The sequence below is a fragment of the Pipra filicauda genome, unplaced genomic scaffold, assembly GCF_003945595.2.
Source record: "Pipra filicauda isolate LSUMZ 115617 unplaced genomic scaffold, ASM394559v2 scaffold6_size6359152_pilon, whole genome shotgun sequence".
Taxonomy (NCBI): domain Eukaryota; kingdom Metazoa; phylum Chordata; class Aves; order Passeriformes; family Pipridae; genus Pipra; species Pipra filicauda.
The window spans coordinates 388060-407257 of record NW_024104865.1 but is presented as its reverse complement, the minus strand read 5'-3'; the positions used below and the strand labels follow the sequence as shown (position 1 = coordinate 407257).

General features: G+C 37.9%; 2 protein-coding genes across 2 annotated transcripts in view; one reads left to right on the top strand and one right to left on the bottom strand.

Annotated features, from left to right (window-relative positions):
- The first annotated feature begins 2 nt into the window (after positions 1-2).
- Positions 3-10178, top strand: ATP6V1D (ATPase H+ transporting V1 subunit D). Its single transcript, XM_027717060.2, has 9 exons — positions 3-142; positions 2670-2787; positions 3954-4033; positions 5410-5477; positions 6144-6188; positions 6631-6734; positions 7116-7182; positions 8618-8696; positions 9311-10178. The coding sequence occupies exons 1-9, from the start codon at positions 102-104 to the stop codon at positions 9450-9452; spliced, it is 744 nt and encodes a 247-aa protein (XP_027572861.1). The 5' UTR covers positions 3-101; the 3' UTR covers positions 9453-10178.
- Positions 10179-10770: 592 nt separating this feature from the next.
- Positions 10771-19198, bottom strand: part of MPP5 (membrane palmitoylated protein 5) — a 58146-nt gene continuing 49718 nt past the window's right edge. The window contains exons 11-14 of the mRNA XM_027717056.2: positions 18398-18565; positions 17455-17657; positions 15953-16063; positions 10771-13847 (exon numbers count right to left, since the gene is read on the bottom strand). Coding sequence (XP_027572857.1) covers positions 13671-13847; positions 15953-16063; positions 17455-17657; positions 18398-18565 — 659 coding nt within the window. The 3' untranslated portion in view covers positions 10771-13670. The remainder of the gene's footprint in view (positions 13848-15952; positions 16064-17454; positions 17658-18397; positions 18566-19198) is intronic.

Genomic DNA, 19198 nt, shown 5'->3' with positions numbered 1-19198 from the left:
CTGCGCACGGGGGCGGGGTCGCGTCACGTGACGGCGGCGGCGACACCGGAGCGGCCCCAGCGGCGACTGCCGTGACAGCCGGACCGGGCTCCGCCGCCGTCATGTCGGGCAAGGACCGCATCGAAATCTTCCCCTCGCGGATGTGAGTGTCCGCCGGGACGGGCCGGGATAGCGGCGAGCGGGAGGCGGCGGGGGCGCGGGGCCGGGCCTGGGGCAGCGCCGGGGCCCGGGGCGGCTCGCGGGGCTCTCAGGGCTTCTCGGCGCTGGCCGTCGTTCCACCCGTTGTGTGCCCGCTTCCCCCGCGGTGCTGTGACCGAGCACTCGGAGGCCGCCCTTAATTCTCTCCTTCAGGTTCTGTTTTTAGGCTCCACATCAGCTCTGTCAACCCTCAGAGGGCCGTGGAGGGGTCCGGCACAAACATGCCGGGTGTGGTATTTAAGATCATGCCATTACGCAAACCTGACTTAAAAAAGAACATTATGTAAAATGTGTGGGTAAAGGGAAAATGGACAAATCGAGCCATAGCTTCCCTTAACTTTGCAACAGACGACACTGCTGTGCGAGAGGTTGGCCATAAAGCGTTAAAAAAGAAGGAAGTAAAATGCTCAAAGTGTAGTGGACAGTCAGGTAATTTTCCAGATCCTGACAGCAGACTATTTGTCATTAGATCATATGTCTCCTGACAAGGCTTACAAAGCTGCCAACATTGGAACAAACACAGTTGAACAAAATTGCTGTTTTAATAATGCTGTTCAGTTTCTCTTTAGAACCCTCCAGGACAGAAAGACTTTGCTTTAACATGAAAGGCTGTGTCAAATCTTGCATAAAAAGTGGGTTGATGCCTGCATGTAATCTTTATAAAAACATGCCTTGCAGGACAGAAAACCTCAAATGTAGAATAATAACTATTCCCCCGTGTGCGAGCTCAGGACAGTTTATATGGAAAGATTAATACATTACATGGTAAAGGTTCTGTTTTGAAACTTAGTTCAGGAATAAACTGTTACATACACAGAAATGAATTATTGCATATACTTAAGTCTCACTCCTGCTCTTTGGTAGCACTCTTTTCATTCAGTTTACTCGTCCAAGAGGGGGCACTTCAGTTGCTTTTAAGAGGTATCTGGTTTTGTGGGCTGATATGCCACTGTGGCAGGAGAGTGTTCATTTAGAAAGGCTTAATATTTACAAGCATTGCTTCAAAGGAGGTAATAGACCAATAATGTGGCTGGTGTTTCCAGAGGAATGTAAGTTAGAATGGTAAAATAAAGATGGCCTGTGTTTGCAACAATTTTGTTAACTGACAGAAGAGAATTTCACAAGGTTTGCTTTTTTTGTTGTGTGTTTTTGTTGTTGTTGTTGTTGTTTTTGTTTTTTTTTAAAAATTTTTTTAATCTTTATGAAGTGGCTTGCTGATGTGAGCCTCTTCTGTGCTGGATATCATCAGTTCAGAAACTGCTCAGTCTCTTTGAGAGTAAACAAGATGTTGTTTAGTGCACTCTCAGAGCCGGTGAAATCTTACTCAGACTAGAAGGTTGGCCAGTCTCTGGCAGGTGGTGAACAGAAGGAACAAGTTAGTTCAAGGTTAGTTCAAGACACCTGCTGGTTGGAAAAGTAAAGTTGCCTTTTTACTCTGATTGTTTTTAATCATAAAGATTCATAAAGTGTTTGTGGTTTTCAGTTATAAGTATTTGGTAGATGGTAATAGAGCTGTTCTCATCACATGCCAGTAGATGTGGACAGTAAGGTGTAGCTAGAATCTTAGTTATACTTACTTTTTCCAAGGTCAGAGTGGAAGTAAGAACTTGAGTGTTGTCCTTTGTGCACAGTGGCTGCACAGTGGTAGCTTAAGTTAGCACAGCTTGTCCTTTTTGTAGTATAACTCCTGCTATTCTAGTTAACTTAAATCAAAAAGATTCTTCAGATTAAAAGATACTCTACAGCAGAGAGGGAAGCAAGGTTTGGATCCTTCTTCAGTGCATAATTTCATACAAGGAACCTTCAAGAGTGCTATTGATAGAAAGGATATGCAAAACTACAGATAACTCACTAATATACCTCTTCAATTGTTGCTGCCTTTGATTGTCTTAAATAGCTTGTAAATCTCCTATGCAGCATATGAAGATAAGGAATCATTGTACTTTCTGACTTTCTTCAAACCAGAATGTACAACTGCTGTATTGTCTTGCTCTATAAAATCAGAACACAGCATCAACAGTTATGGTCACATGAAGAATTTGCTGTGTTGTCTGATTTTGAGAAGGTGACATAGTGGTATAAGAGCTTAAAAGCAATACCAGTGTCACACTAACAGTGGGCTTTTGGGGTAGTTTGATTTCTGGTACTTGTAAGACATCAAGAAAAATGAAAACTCTTATTACCTATTATGGAAGTGCTGAAAAATGTCTCATCAATTTTCCATGATCTTTGACTTTACAGATAATAACCTTGTAGTTCTCATTGATGATGGAGATAAATATAATAAATTCCCTTAACTTTAAATGAGAACGTGAAACCCTATCCTGAAGTGGCCAACCTGCTCTGCTGCAATGATGTTTCTTGATTGCTTCATAATTTCAGTCACATCCACGTCAGAAAACTTTGCATAATTTTTTTCCTAATCCCTTCAGATGATGCAGAACATTTTTATTTATTCCTCTGTTTAACAGGGCTCAGACCATCATGAAGGCTCGTTTAAAAGGAGCCCAAACAGGTCGTAACCTCTTAAAAAAAAAATCTGATGCTTTGACACTTCGATTCAGGCAGATCCTTAAGAAAATTATTGAGGTAGGTAAATTAGAATTTTCCTTTGTTTGGCTTGCTTTATTTGAAATCTGTCCTTTCAGTTTTGCATTCCTGTTCTGCTGACTTCATTAGGTAGGCTGGAACATAGAACAACTTTGTGAATAACCTGTTTTTTGTAAGCGAGACTACTGAGGACACATGAGCAGAATTATGGGGTTTTTGGCTGCAGTGATATAGAAACTTTGGAAGACTTAATATTCTTCACCTCTTTCCAGACAGTCTTAGGTTCTGCTTTGGTTTGTGTTCCAAGTTCCTTATCATCTCTTCTACATTACGGGGACTTTGCTCTGATGCTGCCAAATAGTTTAGGAGTGGTTTTAACATGTTCTGTAGCCCCATTTTTGTTGCTTTATCCAGCTTAAGAGTACACTGCAGATCTATGATGTTTCCTGCATGACTAGGTACACTAGCAAGCAGAAGTTTTGTCCAGATTGAACTTGTTCCTTTATGAGGAAACAGAGCCCTGCTTCTTCCTCTGCAACACGGATGACAAATCTAAGATACAGAGTCGAGCCTAATATGTGTTGTGTTCCACCATGCCAGATGGGTTTTAGCTGTACTGTTTTGGCTGCGACTGCTACAATATCCATGGTTAGCAGTAGTGCTTTGTTACCATGCTGTAGACAAGTTCTCAGCACTCTGTATCATTGTTTCCTACAGATTGTCTAACACACAAAGGCTATTGTTTCTCAATAGCATGTTTTTTAACTACAAGGACTACAAATCTGTAAAAGTTGGGAAAAAATGGAGTAGGAGGAGAGTGCAGCTTCACAGAACTGCATACATCTGTATGTTGAAAAACAGCTTCACCTTTCTCATAGTATTCCATACAATGTGAAGAAAGAGTGTTTTCCTAATGAGACACTTTTCTGTTGTGATTTAACCCCCATGTAATCGAATCTTATGATTATGAAGACAGGCAAATCTTTTGCTGGATCAGTGAAATAGCTGAAGTATTATTTTTTTTTGCCAGTCACCTGGGAATTACAATTTGCAGTTTAAAGTAAGCTATCTACATAGAACTTTCTCACTCTCTTCAATTTCTTTCAGTTTTCTTCTCGTTATGCTGTTAGTTATTTATCCTGGAAAAGGAGTAATGATATGCCTTGTATTTGCTGCCTTTTTTTTTTTTTAATTTTTTTAAACAGACTAAGATGCTGATGGGTGAGGTGATGAGAGAAGCTGCCTTTTCACTTGCTGAGGCAAAGTTTACAGCAGGAGACTTCAGGTGAGGGTTGCTGAGCTTGTAGATGTCATACCCATGGGAAAGAGCGATTGACAAATTATTATTTTCTCTTTTGGAAAAAGTAAAGTTCTTAAATGCACTTTAAAAAGAAAAAAAAGAAAGTGGACAAGGTAGGACAGGATGAACTGAATTCCCTTAGCTAAAGGTGGGAGACATCACTGCAGGAGAGAGATAAGTTGCATGATGAAAATGTAGACTCCATTGGAAGCTAAACAAAGTGGAAAGACTAACTGAATTTACCGAAAAGTCTTTGATTTGAGAAGGTGTTGAATTCTGCAGCTTGGAATCAAATATGCAGGGAAGTGAGAATTTACAGCAGAGTATTGTGGTATTTGTTAATTTGGTTTTGCTTGTGAATTTGAGGGACAGGTGTAATGTGTGTTCTCCCAGAAAGTCACACAGTGATTTTACCTGTTGTTCTAATCTCCTGTCTCATTGACCTCTTGTCTCACTAGGGTTCATGAGGGCTGTGTGCCAGAGGGGAAACAAATCTTTTTCCTCTAGTAGGATATTTTTAATTGTATTTAAATAAATTACAGTTCTGTCCGGGGTGTTTGTGTAATTCATTCAAGGGTGCATAGACCTTGTGAAATAAAGTTGGAGAAGTGTCAATGATTCAGCTGATGGTACTACCAACTGATGGAGAACTGAGTGATCAGACACAGGAGTAATCTGTGTGCTGCTGAAGAAAAGTCTTTTTGGCCTTTCATTTGGATGTGGTGCTGTTCTGTTTCCTGTCCTAACTAGTCACAGTGTTTAGCTGTAAACAGTAGTCAGATTCCACCCTGTAAAGTAAACTGGACTTAGGCAGAAGAGTTAGCCAGTGACGTATTCTTGGAAGACCTTGAGATACTTCAGAATTTTTCAAGATGAATTGTTGTACAAGCTCAAGTTTATTTATGTCCTAGTCAGTGGGTAAACATACTCACTGATGTTCTGAAAGAACAAATACATACAAACTAAAATGAACAAAGTGTTGTGGCCTTGGTCTGCATTAAAGCCTTGAAATTTCTTGACTTTTATTGAGAAAAAGGTCTCACGGGTTGATTAGACTCGATGTTATTAAAATAATTTGCCAGATAACTGGCTAGTTTTAGCTATGCTTTATATACTTGGTCTAAGATATTTTTAAAGTTACATTCACAGACTCTGTGTCTTTTACATTTCCAGACATTGCTGGAAACCTATTTCTTTCAAAGCTTCTGTGTTAGCTTCAAAGTCTGTACAATGAATTGCATAGAGAACTGAGCTGACAACAATTTCCAGGTCTTTACAGCTATTTGGTAACTGCTTCATCTTGTATATAATGATGACTTAATGAACTACTTCAGCTTTCCTGTATATTTTCTTCCTTACAGTACCACGGTGATCCAAAATGTGAACAAAGCACAAGTCAAGATCAGAGCTAAGAAAGACAATGTAGCAGGTGACTTTTCCAGGCCATGAGTGTTTTGACTCAAGGGAATTGTGGAAGGACACTTGGAAGTATGCAGGAATGTATCCAAACGCTGTCTCCTCGTCTTTATTTCTCTTATTTATCTAACAGTAGGAACACTTGTAATTGGTTAGGGGTTTTTTTCACATATAGTGTATGATTTTTATAATTAGTTATTTGCCTCATAAAATTAAATGAATGTGTGTAAATGAATGTGTCCAATTTCTAGATCTTTGGACAAAGTATAAGTTCCATAGAGCTTTACTGAAAAACAGATTGGGAAATTAAGTACCAAAATTAAATAAATTTCAGGCAATTAAATATCAGTAATTGTCTATGAAGAAAACAAAAAAGATGACTGAATGCTTAAACTATTCCTTAAGTAAAGGGAATACATTACCAAACAGAAAGATAATAAAACTGAACAAACTGGAATACTTCCCTGAATTTTTCAGGGTCTAGATCTCTGTGATCTCAACACAATTCAGAAGTTCTGTGTTATATGTGAGCACCAGCAGGACCCAGTCGTTCCAAGCTATATAGGAAGATTTTGAAAAATAATCTTACATAATTGGAAGCAAATGGGTGTAAAAGTGATTTGTACTTAACAAATCTGTAGCCCTTTATGTCTCTTACATTTTTGTTCACTCCTGTCAGGTGTAACCTTGCCAGTTTTTGAGCATTACCAGGAAGGAGGGGACAGTAAGTACAAACCAAGTGGTTTTTTGTTTTGCACATATTTACACAATTCCATGCTAATACAAAAATACTTGTCATGTCTTGATGGTAGTAAGTCAGTTTACATCATAGGCATGGCTTTACTTCCTTCCTTTGCTGCTTTGCCCTGTTCCTGTGACGTGGAAGGATTATGAAGGACTGCAGTGGATTTTACTTTTCTAAATCAGTGACTTTTTCAGATGAGAAGACTTGTCTTTAGGTACCAGATTTTGAGACTGCTAAGTCTTACTGTGGACATGCACAACAATGATCTGTAGTAACATAAACCACTATAGAGATAATCTGTTAATGGGCAAAGGCTTTAGCTTCTCACTTGCTGAGCTGTTTGTATCGCTGTAAAGTATTAAATTTTATCTGGTAAAAAAATACTATAGTAGCAATAGTAACAGAAGTTATTTTTTTTCAGGCTATGAGCTGACTGGCTTGGCCAGAGGTGGAGAACAGTTAGCTAAGCTGAAGAGGAACTATGCCAAAGCTGTGGAGCTGCTTGTGGAACTGGCCTCCTTACAGGTTGGTGGGAAGAAAAAAAAGAAGGGCATCATTGATTTCTCACTTTTCTGAAAAGAAAGTAACGTCTCAGTAATTGAAGCATACTCTAGTCTCGGTGCTGTACAAAGTTGCAAACCTTTTTCAGCCATAAAACAATTACCACTTCAAAGAAGGCCTTATTCCTTAATACTAGGAAGAAACTTTCTTTGGAGAGTGGGTAACTGCTGATGTGAAGTGTGCTAGTGACATTAGTAGAAAAAAATTCTGCTTCTCTCAAGGACGTAGTCTGTAAAGCTACATTACAGACTTGGCTTTCAAGTGCTATTCAGTTTTCCGTGAAGAATTGATTGAAATGCTGAATTTGTCTTGTTATGTATTAATTATTTAATCCTATTCCATCAGACATCCTTTATTACTTTGGACGAAGCCATTAAAATAACAAACAGACGTGTGAATGCAATTGAACATGGTGAGTATTTTCCATTTGGGATGCATAACATTTTTCTGTCTCCATGCAAAATGAGGATCAGGGTCATGGAAGCCACTCATTTGACCTCTTGCTTATTAGTAGAATTTCTAAGCAGTTCAAGAACTCTTTCTAGAAAGCATTACAATGAAACATATTGCAAGAAAGAAAAAAATGAAAAGCCCAGTAGAATGAAGTACACATAGATAAATGAATATGCAAACATAAAAAAGTAATCAGGAAACTGTATTGAGAACCTAAAGGACAAAAGTTTCACAAACACATTCTGGAATCTCTGCTAATGACTTTGATTTAATTGGTCAGGTCTGTTGACTAGAGGCAAAAGATATGTTTCTAAGTGTTAAGATGTTCCAATAGCTAGCATAATAAACTTTAAATAATTTCAAAATAGATTTAACTTTAAATCACTTTAATAAACTTTAAAATTGTAATACTGTTGCCCAGTGAGGAGCTGTTGACTTTTTTTTGATTTTGGATGGAACAGTCCTTATGTCAATACCCTGGTATTCTTCTTTGATGTGAATTCTTTATCCTTCCCGTTCTTGTTTGTAAATTTAATTCTTGCCCTTTCTTAAGTAGTACTTCAACCAGAATATTGCTGTGATTCCTTTTGCTGCAGTGTTTGATTATTTCAAGTTCCCTTCTGAGTTTTTGATAGCTTAGATTTAATCATCTTTGCGTGTACGCAATAACTTATTTCAGTCTGTGTTTCTAAACCGTCCTTTTCAGTACTGTTTTCCATAGACTGGTTCCTTTGAACATGCAGGCCTTAACTGCAGCTTATCATCACTCTTGAGAATTTGACTTAGAAAAGGTTTCCTCTGCATTCTTCCAAATAACACTGGTAGTGCTGATAACAGCTTTCTCCTTTCAAAAAGGGACTCTGACACATAGCTGTCCAGTTGGGTGTTAAAGCTCTGTTTAGTGTCTTATCTCTTCCCTTGTGATACTGTTATATTTGAATATTTGTTTTCATGATGGCCTTTTTAAACCTAAATAATTCTGTGAGTAAAAGTGCTATACTGAACAGAAGTTTCTGAAAGAATGTGATGAAAGAACATAGTTTTAATTCAAATTTAGCCCACCTCTTGCAGGGTTTTTTTTAACCACTTCCATGGGAAAAACAAACCTTACTAACAATCAGGGATCAGTGCTTACTGATTCCATTGCATTTTTAAAAGAACACGCTGTGGGAGATTTTATGATGTTCAGAGTCCTAGCTTAGTCCTGGACTTACTAAAGAAAACAGTTCTGTGTACTTGTCCATCAGAAAATAGTACGATCTTCCACAAAAGACACAAATTTCCCCTTGTCAAAATAATTAGTAGATTGACCTCAAACAACATCTGTGCACTCCGTTACATAACTTCTGGCTAATATAACAGCAGTCCAAAAACTTCTTTATTTATGTTTCTAGTGATTATTCCCAGGATCGAGCGTACTCTTTCTTATATCATCACAGAACTGGATGAACGAGAACGAGAGGAGTTCTACAGGTAAACATCTAGACTAGACTGGTCTCTTTCTGAAATAGACCATTCCTCAGAAGGGACTTAGGAGAACTGTTCACCAAATCTGGCAACAAACATTGTTAAACAGGACCTCATTCTTACTGCATGTTGAGTTTCCAGAGCTGGGCACTTGGGCATCTGCAATTATTTGTCTGAAACTTGTAAATGAATCCCTACCACTAAGTTGCACACAGCTGTCATCATTCTGCCAGAGGGAATGATGTGATACAGTACACTGAGGTGTTCTGCCTTAAAGACACCTCTGCTATAGAGGTCAGTGTTCTGGGCTACCTGAAGCAAATAATGTCAATCCTGAAATGAACGAAAGAGGAATTAACTTCATTAAAGACAAACAGAGCAGTGTTTAGAGTCAAAAATATAATTTATAGTTTGGATGAAGTTTCTCAATTACAGCAGCTAGCAATAAAAGCCTTTTATTTTTGCCATTTTGCCAAATTTGCCATTTGCTACAGAATTTTTATTTCCCAGAGAACTTTTCCAGGCAGCTTTATCATATCCAGGTTGTATGGCATCTTTATTGCCAGCCTGTTTTATGAAAATGTATTTGTTTCACAGATGAGCCGCATTTCTCTTCACAGGCTAAAGAAGATCCAGGAAAAGAAAAAAGTATTGAAAGAAAAATCTGATCAAGAACGGGAGCTGCGGAGGGCTGCTGGTGGGGAAATTGAACCAGCCAATCTCTTAGCAGAGGAGAAGGATGAAGACCTTCTCTTTGAGTAACCCTGCACAGTTGCTGTGTATGGAGCAGGGGGCCCAGAATACAGAATGTCCAATTACAATATAATTCAAGACATGTTGCCTACAAGATACTTATGTGGCTTCTCATTTGGTGTCCAAGTCTTGAGTTGAATGGATTGTGGATTTCTCCTGGGAGATTAGAAATCTGGGAACTTGACTATAGCATAGGCAGAAAAGGAGAAATGTGTCAGATGCTTTACTATCATCCAGGCAAGCCTTCTGTGGTCAGCCCGTTTCTTCACTTAGTAACAATGACTTTTGATAGCTATATATTTTGCAGGATGGCGCTGGATTAGCCTAATCAGATTCCTCTTAAATTGCTCCCCTTCCTCATACAAGAGGAGGAAAACGTCGCTTAGGGTGGGAGATGCACGTAATATTCTTTACTGCTGAGCTATTAATGTTCAAGTTGCTTAAAGCCAGTATTGGCACAGCTGAAGTCAAATGCCAGTAAAGGAAACTCAGTTTTCTAACCTGTTGATGAAATCCACAGTCTTCTGTTATATATTTTTGTTGCACGATTGCTACCATTGGCCTAAAACATCTACGTTTTTAATTAGAGGTTCTGCCAACTAGTGTACTGTCTGTGCTAGAAACAAGTAAATTTTAAATGTTAAAATACCCGGCGTTTGGCTCAAGTTGCTAGAAGATGGTGGTCTTAAAAGCTTATTGTGTTGATTTCAAAATAAAACTTCTGCTCAGTTTGAAGGGGTGTTTTCCTAAAGACAGAATCACAGAATCATTTAGGTTGAAAAAGACCTCTAAAATCAGAATCCAACCTTTGACTGGTTACCACCTTGCCAGCTAGTCCATAGCACTAAGGGCCATGTCCAGTTATTTCTTGAACACAAATGGTTGTGTTCTTTGTTCTTGAAGACATTGGTTTGCAATCAGCAAACCAAACACGCCCCAGAGCTAACACTAGTATATTGTCTCTAGTACTACCAGTCTGTTCAAGGTAAGCATCTTGTTTTAAACATGATCCAGCACTTAACTGCAGATGCAAGGTAAGTGCAAGGAAATGAATTTCTACTAACACCTTTAAAAGTCATTGTAGAACTGTATGAAGCACAAGGCCTCTTCTTTTTTGAAGCTGAACACAGCACAGCTGAACAGTAAGTCCATACTCTGTTGTAAGATACAGATTAGTTTGAAAGAAAGACATGTTGGACATGTTGTTACCTCTCCCATGGGATGGATGGTGTCAGAAGGAGCACAGGACATCCCCTAGGGCACTGATGGGTCACAGCATGTTTCACACATTCAGCACAGTGGCAGAAAGAAGATCCGGTACGAGAAATAAAATTGTACAGTGATTTATTTTAAATCTAGAAATATTTTACATTTTTACATTAGTGTGCAGTTCATGATGTCTCAAAATACAGAGTGCAGATACATGTATAAAAGTACAAGTGGGGCTAACCACAGGTCTCAGTAAAGTTACCTTAATTATTTAAGGCATGAACCCCCCTATCTAATATTTTGAAAAGTCACATTTAATTACATTCAAAAATTCTTTTATGCAATTCAACTAACATTTATTTTTAATTAAATCTGGACTAGTAAAAATGCAGATGCCCTCATTTCAGTCTGATACAGCTCACTACATAACCTGTGATAAAGTCAAAGAGTTTCACCAGTGAAGTCTGCATATTTTCTTTTACTCTCGAGGGAACTAGCACACATTCTTCATTACAGACAATGATTTTTCTGACACAAGGTAGTTCCAGGTCCAAACTGACAGCAGACTGACAGCCAGGTACATTATTTCAGTGCTGCTCAAACCCCTCCTTTCAGCAGGATACACTGCTAACACCGGTTATAAACTATCATAGCACCTCTCTACATGGACGTCAGCAAGTACTGTGTGCCTTGGGAATTAAGAGTAAAGCTGAACTTCAAGCAATATGCTTTAAGTCTACATTCAAAAGCTCATTTGTAAAAAAACATTCTGTACAACATTTCAGAAAAACTGGGGAGACAAACATTGGTGAAATAATATTAATGGCATGATTTACTGAGACTGATGCTGCCTATGAACACTGAATACCTATGGGACTTCAGCAACCACCTTGAGCTGATTGTGACTGCAAGAATTTAGACAGCACCTATGTAACTTGAACTAGGTTACCCTTACTCAACACACATTTTACTGCTTCCCACCTTCTTGTCCACCTATGAAACAGTCAATACCCAGAAGCCTAATACATCTGGCAATCGTCTTTCTTAATGGGTAGAATCAATAAAGTATATCCAATATACCTGAACATTGTAGTTCTCATAAACTATGGATGAAACTGAGAATATGCCTGCAATGTGAGGCAAAAAGCCATTATTTTGAATATCCATTATTATTTCTAACACTAACTTCAACTAAAGATATTCAAGTTTGCACCCCCCCTTTTCTTTCTTAAGGGTCATTACTAATCCCCACTAATTGCTTAATTGCCTTTCAGCCGTAAATACTAATTAAACTAGCAAATCAATCTGCTTTCTAACAAGACAGGAATGCACTCTATACTTCCATTTTTCAATACAAAAATGTACTGAATATTTGTTCAGTACCTAGGATAGTTATCTGACAATTTCTTTATATCTGCTCTACACTCTGAGCTCTCTGGCTACAGGTGTGAATTTGTTCCATTAATGGTTGAAGAAAGAATATATGCAAGATAGAATGGAAAACATTAACTACTTTTTCATCCTTCAACATTAGACAGGAGTGAACTACACACTGACATAACTCCAGTGTTTTACCTGTAGGAACAAGGAAACACTATGGCTAAAATGAAAAGATATTCACAGTTAAGGTTCTTTGTGCTACCCAAAACCAAAATAGCCAAGATACTACTATTCAGTTAGGGTCAGCAACAACAGCCCTACTGCAGACTTAGTAGTTAAACCTTCACAGCCAGAATAATTTGAGGATGCAGAGATGTTCCCATCTGCTTTGCAGAATGCACCAGGATACAGACAGACCTTGCCTTTTGTTCCCTTGTTTCAAGTTGGTTTTTTTTGTTTGAACCATTAAAAATATTCCCCTTTTTTGTGACTTCTCAGTCAGTTACCAGTGTTTTACACATATTTTCACTGCAGTATTGAGCAAACGCAGGACAATAAGTTGGCTAGTGAATTAAAATACTCATAACATAGTAGCTACATTCAGCTATTTGACTTCCAGTTAGTTGTCAATTAGTCCAACAGCCACAACATGAACCATTTGCAGAGATTAAAAAAACCACGCTGTCTTCCAGTGTTCAGCACATCAGTCTATTTTAGTCAGTATTCTGTTATAAAACATGAGAATTTCAGTTGACTTTCAAGTAGCATGTCTTATAACTATACCTTTTCACAAAAATATAAGCTCTGCCTTTCTAAATATCTCTACAGATCTGTGGAAAACAGTGGCTCCAATCAGTCAATCAGTGTTTTAAAGAAAATATCATAAAAATATCACATCTAAAAGATCAATATAACAGTCATCTTTGGACCTAAAATTACTGTGCAGTTAAATCTGATTTTAAAAGTCTGACTAAAAAGATGCAAGGATTGAAATATTTACATTATACACATTTTCCAATTACAGTGCTATTAGAAAGTGGAATGTCTGAGAATTAAAATATTAACTCAAGCCTCACAGGGCAGCCCCAGATCAGAGCAGCATCTTCATTCTGTGTATTTTTTGAACAGGAGAGGTTTCTCATTAATATTAACATTTTTCACATGTAGATTATATCTCTGCCCAGTGATCTGTAGAATGCTCTTGAACTAGCATCATGTCCCACAAAGTCATTAAGTGTTAAATAATATTCATATTTATAACTATGTGACATCATGGACTATATATATATACACATAAACACACTTAAAATCTTTGTTGTAAGGGTGACTAGGTTAAAAAAGGTGGATTTATGTATAAAAGTAGCTGCTAGAAAAATCTGTCTAAAGCCTTAGAATTTAGTATTGACACAGTCTCCATTTCTAGACCACAGAGAAAGAAAACTTGGACAATCAGTTAAATTGGCTCACAAGCTGAGTAGCGTATTTTTCGTTAATACGCAATTTCACTGGCAAAGGATGCAGCCACTGAGGTGTAGAGCTCACAGCTCACATGCATTTCTACTAGAATTGGGCAGGCCTACACACAATCTCCTTGGAAAGATAACTAGATTAAAGTCCACTTGTCCCTTGGAACTGCTCTCATCGTAGCCAGGTAGAGGGCACCCACTGGGGTTCTGTGTCAAGCTTGTTTATTAACCGAAGTAATTCTTGATAGGCCTTATCAAGGTCAGAATTCACAATTGCTGTATCAAAGTAGTGGCCATTGTTCTGTTCCATCTCCCTTGTCTTCTCTATGATTTCTCTCAGCTCTTCTGGCTGCAATCAAAAACAGAGTTAGTGTAGGTGTGCAGGCCTCTCACAGTAACTGAGTAGGGAAAGGTAACAACTCAATTTTTTTACACAAATTCTCATGGTGTTGCTATTGGCTATGGAAAAGTTTACAGTAACACTGAACCATGATACATATTTGAAAGCTAAGAACATTCAAGACAATCCTGTTTGATTTGCCCTGAGTGGCAAACTGTAAATAACTGCCCCCGGCTGAGGAAAATGAGGAAGATCCAGCACTGCTCATTGCACAACACTGATCTTACTGAGGTTCTTAAATCATGTTTCTGAAAAATAAGTGAGGTTGCTAAGCTCATTATCCTTTCTGAAAAAGACTGGAGGTGGCAGAGATAGTGTGAGAGAAAGGCTGAATGGTGTAGAACAAGACAACATTCCTCTGAAGGTGCAGCACTACAAATGCCAAACAGCCGAAGGCGACAGCTGTCATTGGTGAAAACTGCTCAACAAACAGCAATGAGAACCACAGGGAGAGTTATATGTTTAAGCTGACCAAATCACCACAACACCCAGTGAATAACATTGCAGAGAAATGAAAAACACCATTTAGGAGCTGGAAGGGACTATATCAAAAGCAAGAATATTGCAGATGTAGATAAATGATGCAAAGGGAGAAGTAGAAATGTTTTGCTTCACTTCAGATTTTTTTTTTTTTACAATTAGCTACTAGAGGTGTGTTTATTTTCCTCTTCCGCAACTTAGTTTTCTATTGTATAAAGGAATGTTCAGGTATAATTTTTGAGTTAATTTTCTAGAAATGATAATTTCAAAAAGGACTTCAGGCCTTTAAGATTTTTTTTCTTAGTCATTATATACTCTTGATAAAATCAAAGTAACATACAAGCATACATGCAAGAAATACCCTTTTCTTTATTGGGGAGGGGGTTTAACATGAGAGCATGTACCCCCTTGAAATAAATACAACTCCAATACAATTAATCAGAAAGAAAACAGGCATTCTTTAACACCAAGAAATGTATTCCTTTTTATTGCAAATGGATTCCTTGACTACTGCAGTAAGAATCCAGAACCTACATAAGATGCAATGTTTATATAAAATAAAGTTTCATTAGTTGCATAAACATGAAGGAGGAAACACACCCATTTAAAGACTATGATTCCATTTGACTCAAGGGTGAGGGGGGGAAGGAAAAAAGAGAAATCTCTCTCTTTTAACACTTGGACTTTAATGGACTTCTAGGTCTTGCATCCAAGTAAGCAAAACAACACAGCCACAAAACACAGTGAGGTTTGATCCCTGACCAACAGCCATGTCAGGAGCCCCTCTGAGTTATGCTGGGAAGATTGTTTTTCCTCAGTATGAACCACATTATGCTCAATTAGTACTCTGAAGATACCATGGTAGCAAAGGGCTCCCACCAACCACCGCAGGGTAGATCTCAGTTGAAAAGCTACTTCATTGTCCTAGCAATAAGCACTTTGTATATCATAAGCTGATAAAGAAACTTTCTGAGCTTTCACATGTCCTGGTTTAATCTATGGCTTTTGAGTCCATTCTGCAGAACTACCTTCTCAGTAACTAAACTGGATCTTAACTGGATAAGTTCAAATCTTGGGTATGACTCTGGCTGAACATGAAAAGTGATCCTACAGGACCAAGCATTAAAAAAATTTTATCTGAATAGTTTAGAATTTTCAAGCAAATGCTTTCCCAAGGGCAGGTAAATTCTCAAAAGAAAAACAGTAATCCTTTGCTCCACAGAATTATTCCCAGGTTTACTTGAGGACAAAGCTGGGTTTTCCACAGTTTTGAAATAAAAGTTCATATTTTGGTACCCGAATGCAGGGATCCCAATGCACAGACCTTGTGCCCCAGGATTACTGATTTAGCAGTGCATTTTCGTTTCTAATACCTCTTGCATCACAATAGACAAAAGCATCCTGAACCCTTCCTTTAGTATGGTCTGCCTACTAACCTGGAACACAGATCCCAACCACACTGCTTCTTCACTGCAGTGGTAATTGTCAGGACTATTACTGGGTCCCAATTCCAAAGAAAGTGCACACATTTACCAAAGCCAACATGGTTTCAAGAGACGTGTAGGACACCTTACCTTTGGGTTTTTCCCTTCTTTGGCCAATAAAGCTCGTAGTCTCTCTTGTGAAGGTGGTGCAACAAATATAATATATGGCTTCAAGTCAGAGTTACGTAGTGTCTTCAGTGACTGCAGAAACAGGATTTATTAAATATTTAACAGTTCCACCCATGAAAAGGGCATTTAACGATGCATTATTCATGTTATAATTGATAATATACTCTTCAAACACGAAAATTGTACAATATATTAACAGCAATATAATTAATTAACAGTATTATCATCACCACTCACAGTTAAGCCACCTTTTCCTACAAAATTGATATTCCAACATTTTTCAGCTTCACAGAACTGAAACATTTACTTTTGTTCAAGAATATTATTCTTAACTAAACTGAAGGAACTGATCTTTTGGTATCCAAAAGCAAAGAAAAAGTCATCTGCATTGAGGTAAGTGTCCTTAGAATGCTAAGGAATGGTATCAGCTTTGAACAGAGAGAAGAGTCTTTACATACTACAGTTTACTTGAAAGACTATAGTTCAACCCTTTCTGTTTGAAGATTAAAATACAAGTATCAGATACACTACTACGCATGCATAGCATTTTGTTTTGTCAGGTTACATTTATATTGAGAGACAGGAAGTAAAGAAATACAAACTGTCATTCGGTTTTTCCAAAAGGCCTACTCTCTGTGTCTCAGGACAAACAACTTGTCTCTGAAATACATTTTTTAGCCACAGAATTTAACAAATTTTTAAAGAGTTGTGAATTTTCACTTTATGACATGCTTTGCAATACCCACAAGGTATTCTAGTAAAGTATCACATGGTCCCAACTGGTGATGACTAATTGTTGAGTAATTACAGCTTCAATACTACCAGACTTTACTGATGTGTCTGAGTTTTAGGGCTTCTTTTGCAGATCTACAACAGCAGCAGACCTCACACATATCGTGTGTATCAGAAAATGGGCTGTGTTCCAGGACTCTGCCTCTTCCCATGTTTGACTAAATTTCCAAGTTGAGGTCTGCAAGCATAGTTTTCCTCTCCATAACCAAAAGGTCACAGCTAAACAGCTTTCCAATATTAATGATGTCATATACTTTAATCCTGAACTGGATTTGGAAACTGCATTAACAGTCCCAAAAAACACTTTCCAAGTATAATCACAAACAATTTCCTCTCCATATTCAAAAACCTCAGAGCTCAAAGAATAATTAGAGGACTGAGAGACACAAATCTTATTTTAATTCATCTTTTTAATTCAGATAGTTTCCAGATACTTAAAGCTGGTGAAAAGGCCCCTAATACCTGTAGTGGATAAAGATGTGCATATTTACAAGCAAGGAACAAGAAGGCTGTACAATACACTGTACAGTCAACTGAACATCACCGAAAGAAAACTTGGAATAAATATGGACCTTTAAAACACACTCATTTTATATAAACCAAATAGAGCTCTGTAGGTTCTCACAGCAGCTTCTACAATTAAAACATGAGAGGCAACATTTTTGCCATACCTGGGTATGAAGATTTAAAAGGCATATCTTGCCTGAGTTGATAACTTGGCGCACGGAGTCTATGCTAGTACCATAGAGGTTCTTTTCAAACTCTCCATATTCAATGAACTTCCCTGCAGCTATGTCACTCTCAAATGCCTGTCGAGAAACGAAATGGTAATCCCTGCCAGCTGCTTCAGTCTCTCGCCTACTCCGAGTAGTATCTACAAGCAAGAGCAACAAAAAAAAAGACATTGAGAGAGTGATACACCTGTAGAACTGAAGAAAAGCAATCAGCATTTCTCTTAGGAGAAATGTTGCTAATCAAGCAAAAAAAAACCACCAATATATGAAATATCCAAGAAATCCACGTATTTTATTTTATACAATAAATGTCCATGGTCAGATTAAGTCGTCAGACTTAATTCAAAGCTTTCACTTACATTATCTAGAGGGTAAAAAAGTAGCAAACTACGAAAGGAATAGTTTTAAATGTGCAGCTGTGATCTGAATTGTTTATAACAATATATATTGCTAAGCTGTTTGTAAACATAATCTAGGGTACATGAGACATTAAAAATATAATCATCACTGAAATATAAGTAGCTTGGAAAGGCACTAAAGTCACCTAAACTTAAATTTATGCAGGACATTTGGTTAAAAATTCTTTGCCCTATATACCAGTTTCTTTTTTACACTTCTGTAACTCACTCCAATTTTACACAAACTGGAATAAATGCATGCCTTATAATGTCTTTATAACACTGTGTTGAGACACTGGATTTGCATTCACTTACCAAAGCTATTTTTTGCCATACAAGAGGTCACTTTCCTTGCCCATTTTTCAAGAGCTCAATATACACTGCTCACAGCCCCCAGGATCCTAATTACTACTTTCAACACAACAGGATTTGTCTGCAGACAATGTTTAGAATACAGAATCTTATCTGCCTGTCAAACTTACGTGGAACTGCGGAGGCAAAGCGATCCACTTCGTTATTCATAAGTCTCTGCCGCAGCTCGTTTTGGCCGCAGTTCTGTGGGCCAATCAGGACAATGGGCCGCTTCCTATTTGCTGGTTGATGATACAGTGACATTTCCTCGTAGGTCAAAATTTCCTCATTGTCATAATCTTGAGAGAGAACAATAAAACAGTCACAAATACTTCACTAACAGTTGCATGTACTGCCTGTCATGCAGTATAAAGTTTCAGGCAGTTCTCGAACTCTCTGCCCAGCATCTCTGAGTCACCAAAGCAACAGAACCCCAAAGATCATCACTTGCTCAGTAAGATCAGACTTCTTTTTCTCCCTTTCTTGGGAAAGAAAATGTGTCTTCACTTACTGTTACTCACATAAGTAGTAGCATAAATTCAGGAAACAACTTTCTTGCCAAGGAACAAGTATCTAGTATAAGAATAACACTTTATACCCAACAACAACAACAATCATCCCAATCCCAAAGTACTTGTGTAAAAATATAGTATAAATAGCCTATAAAATCTTTGTGGAGAAGGTTTTTGTTTACTGAACTTAATTATGCAGAGTGAGATGACATTACAAAACCATAACGAATTAGTTCACTATTGTAAAATTATGAGTGCTTCCATGCCTAAAAAGCTATCTATTTTTTACCCCTATAATCTGGCCTTTATTAAAGACACTAAATGACCCTACATATCCTGTCACCTCTTTTACATCTTTCACTAAACGCTATAACAAAACATACTACCGCTCTCACAGAGAACTTCATCAGCTATTACTTC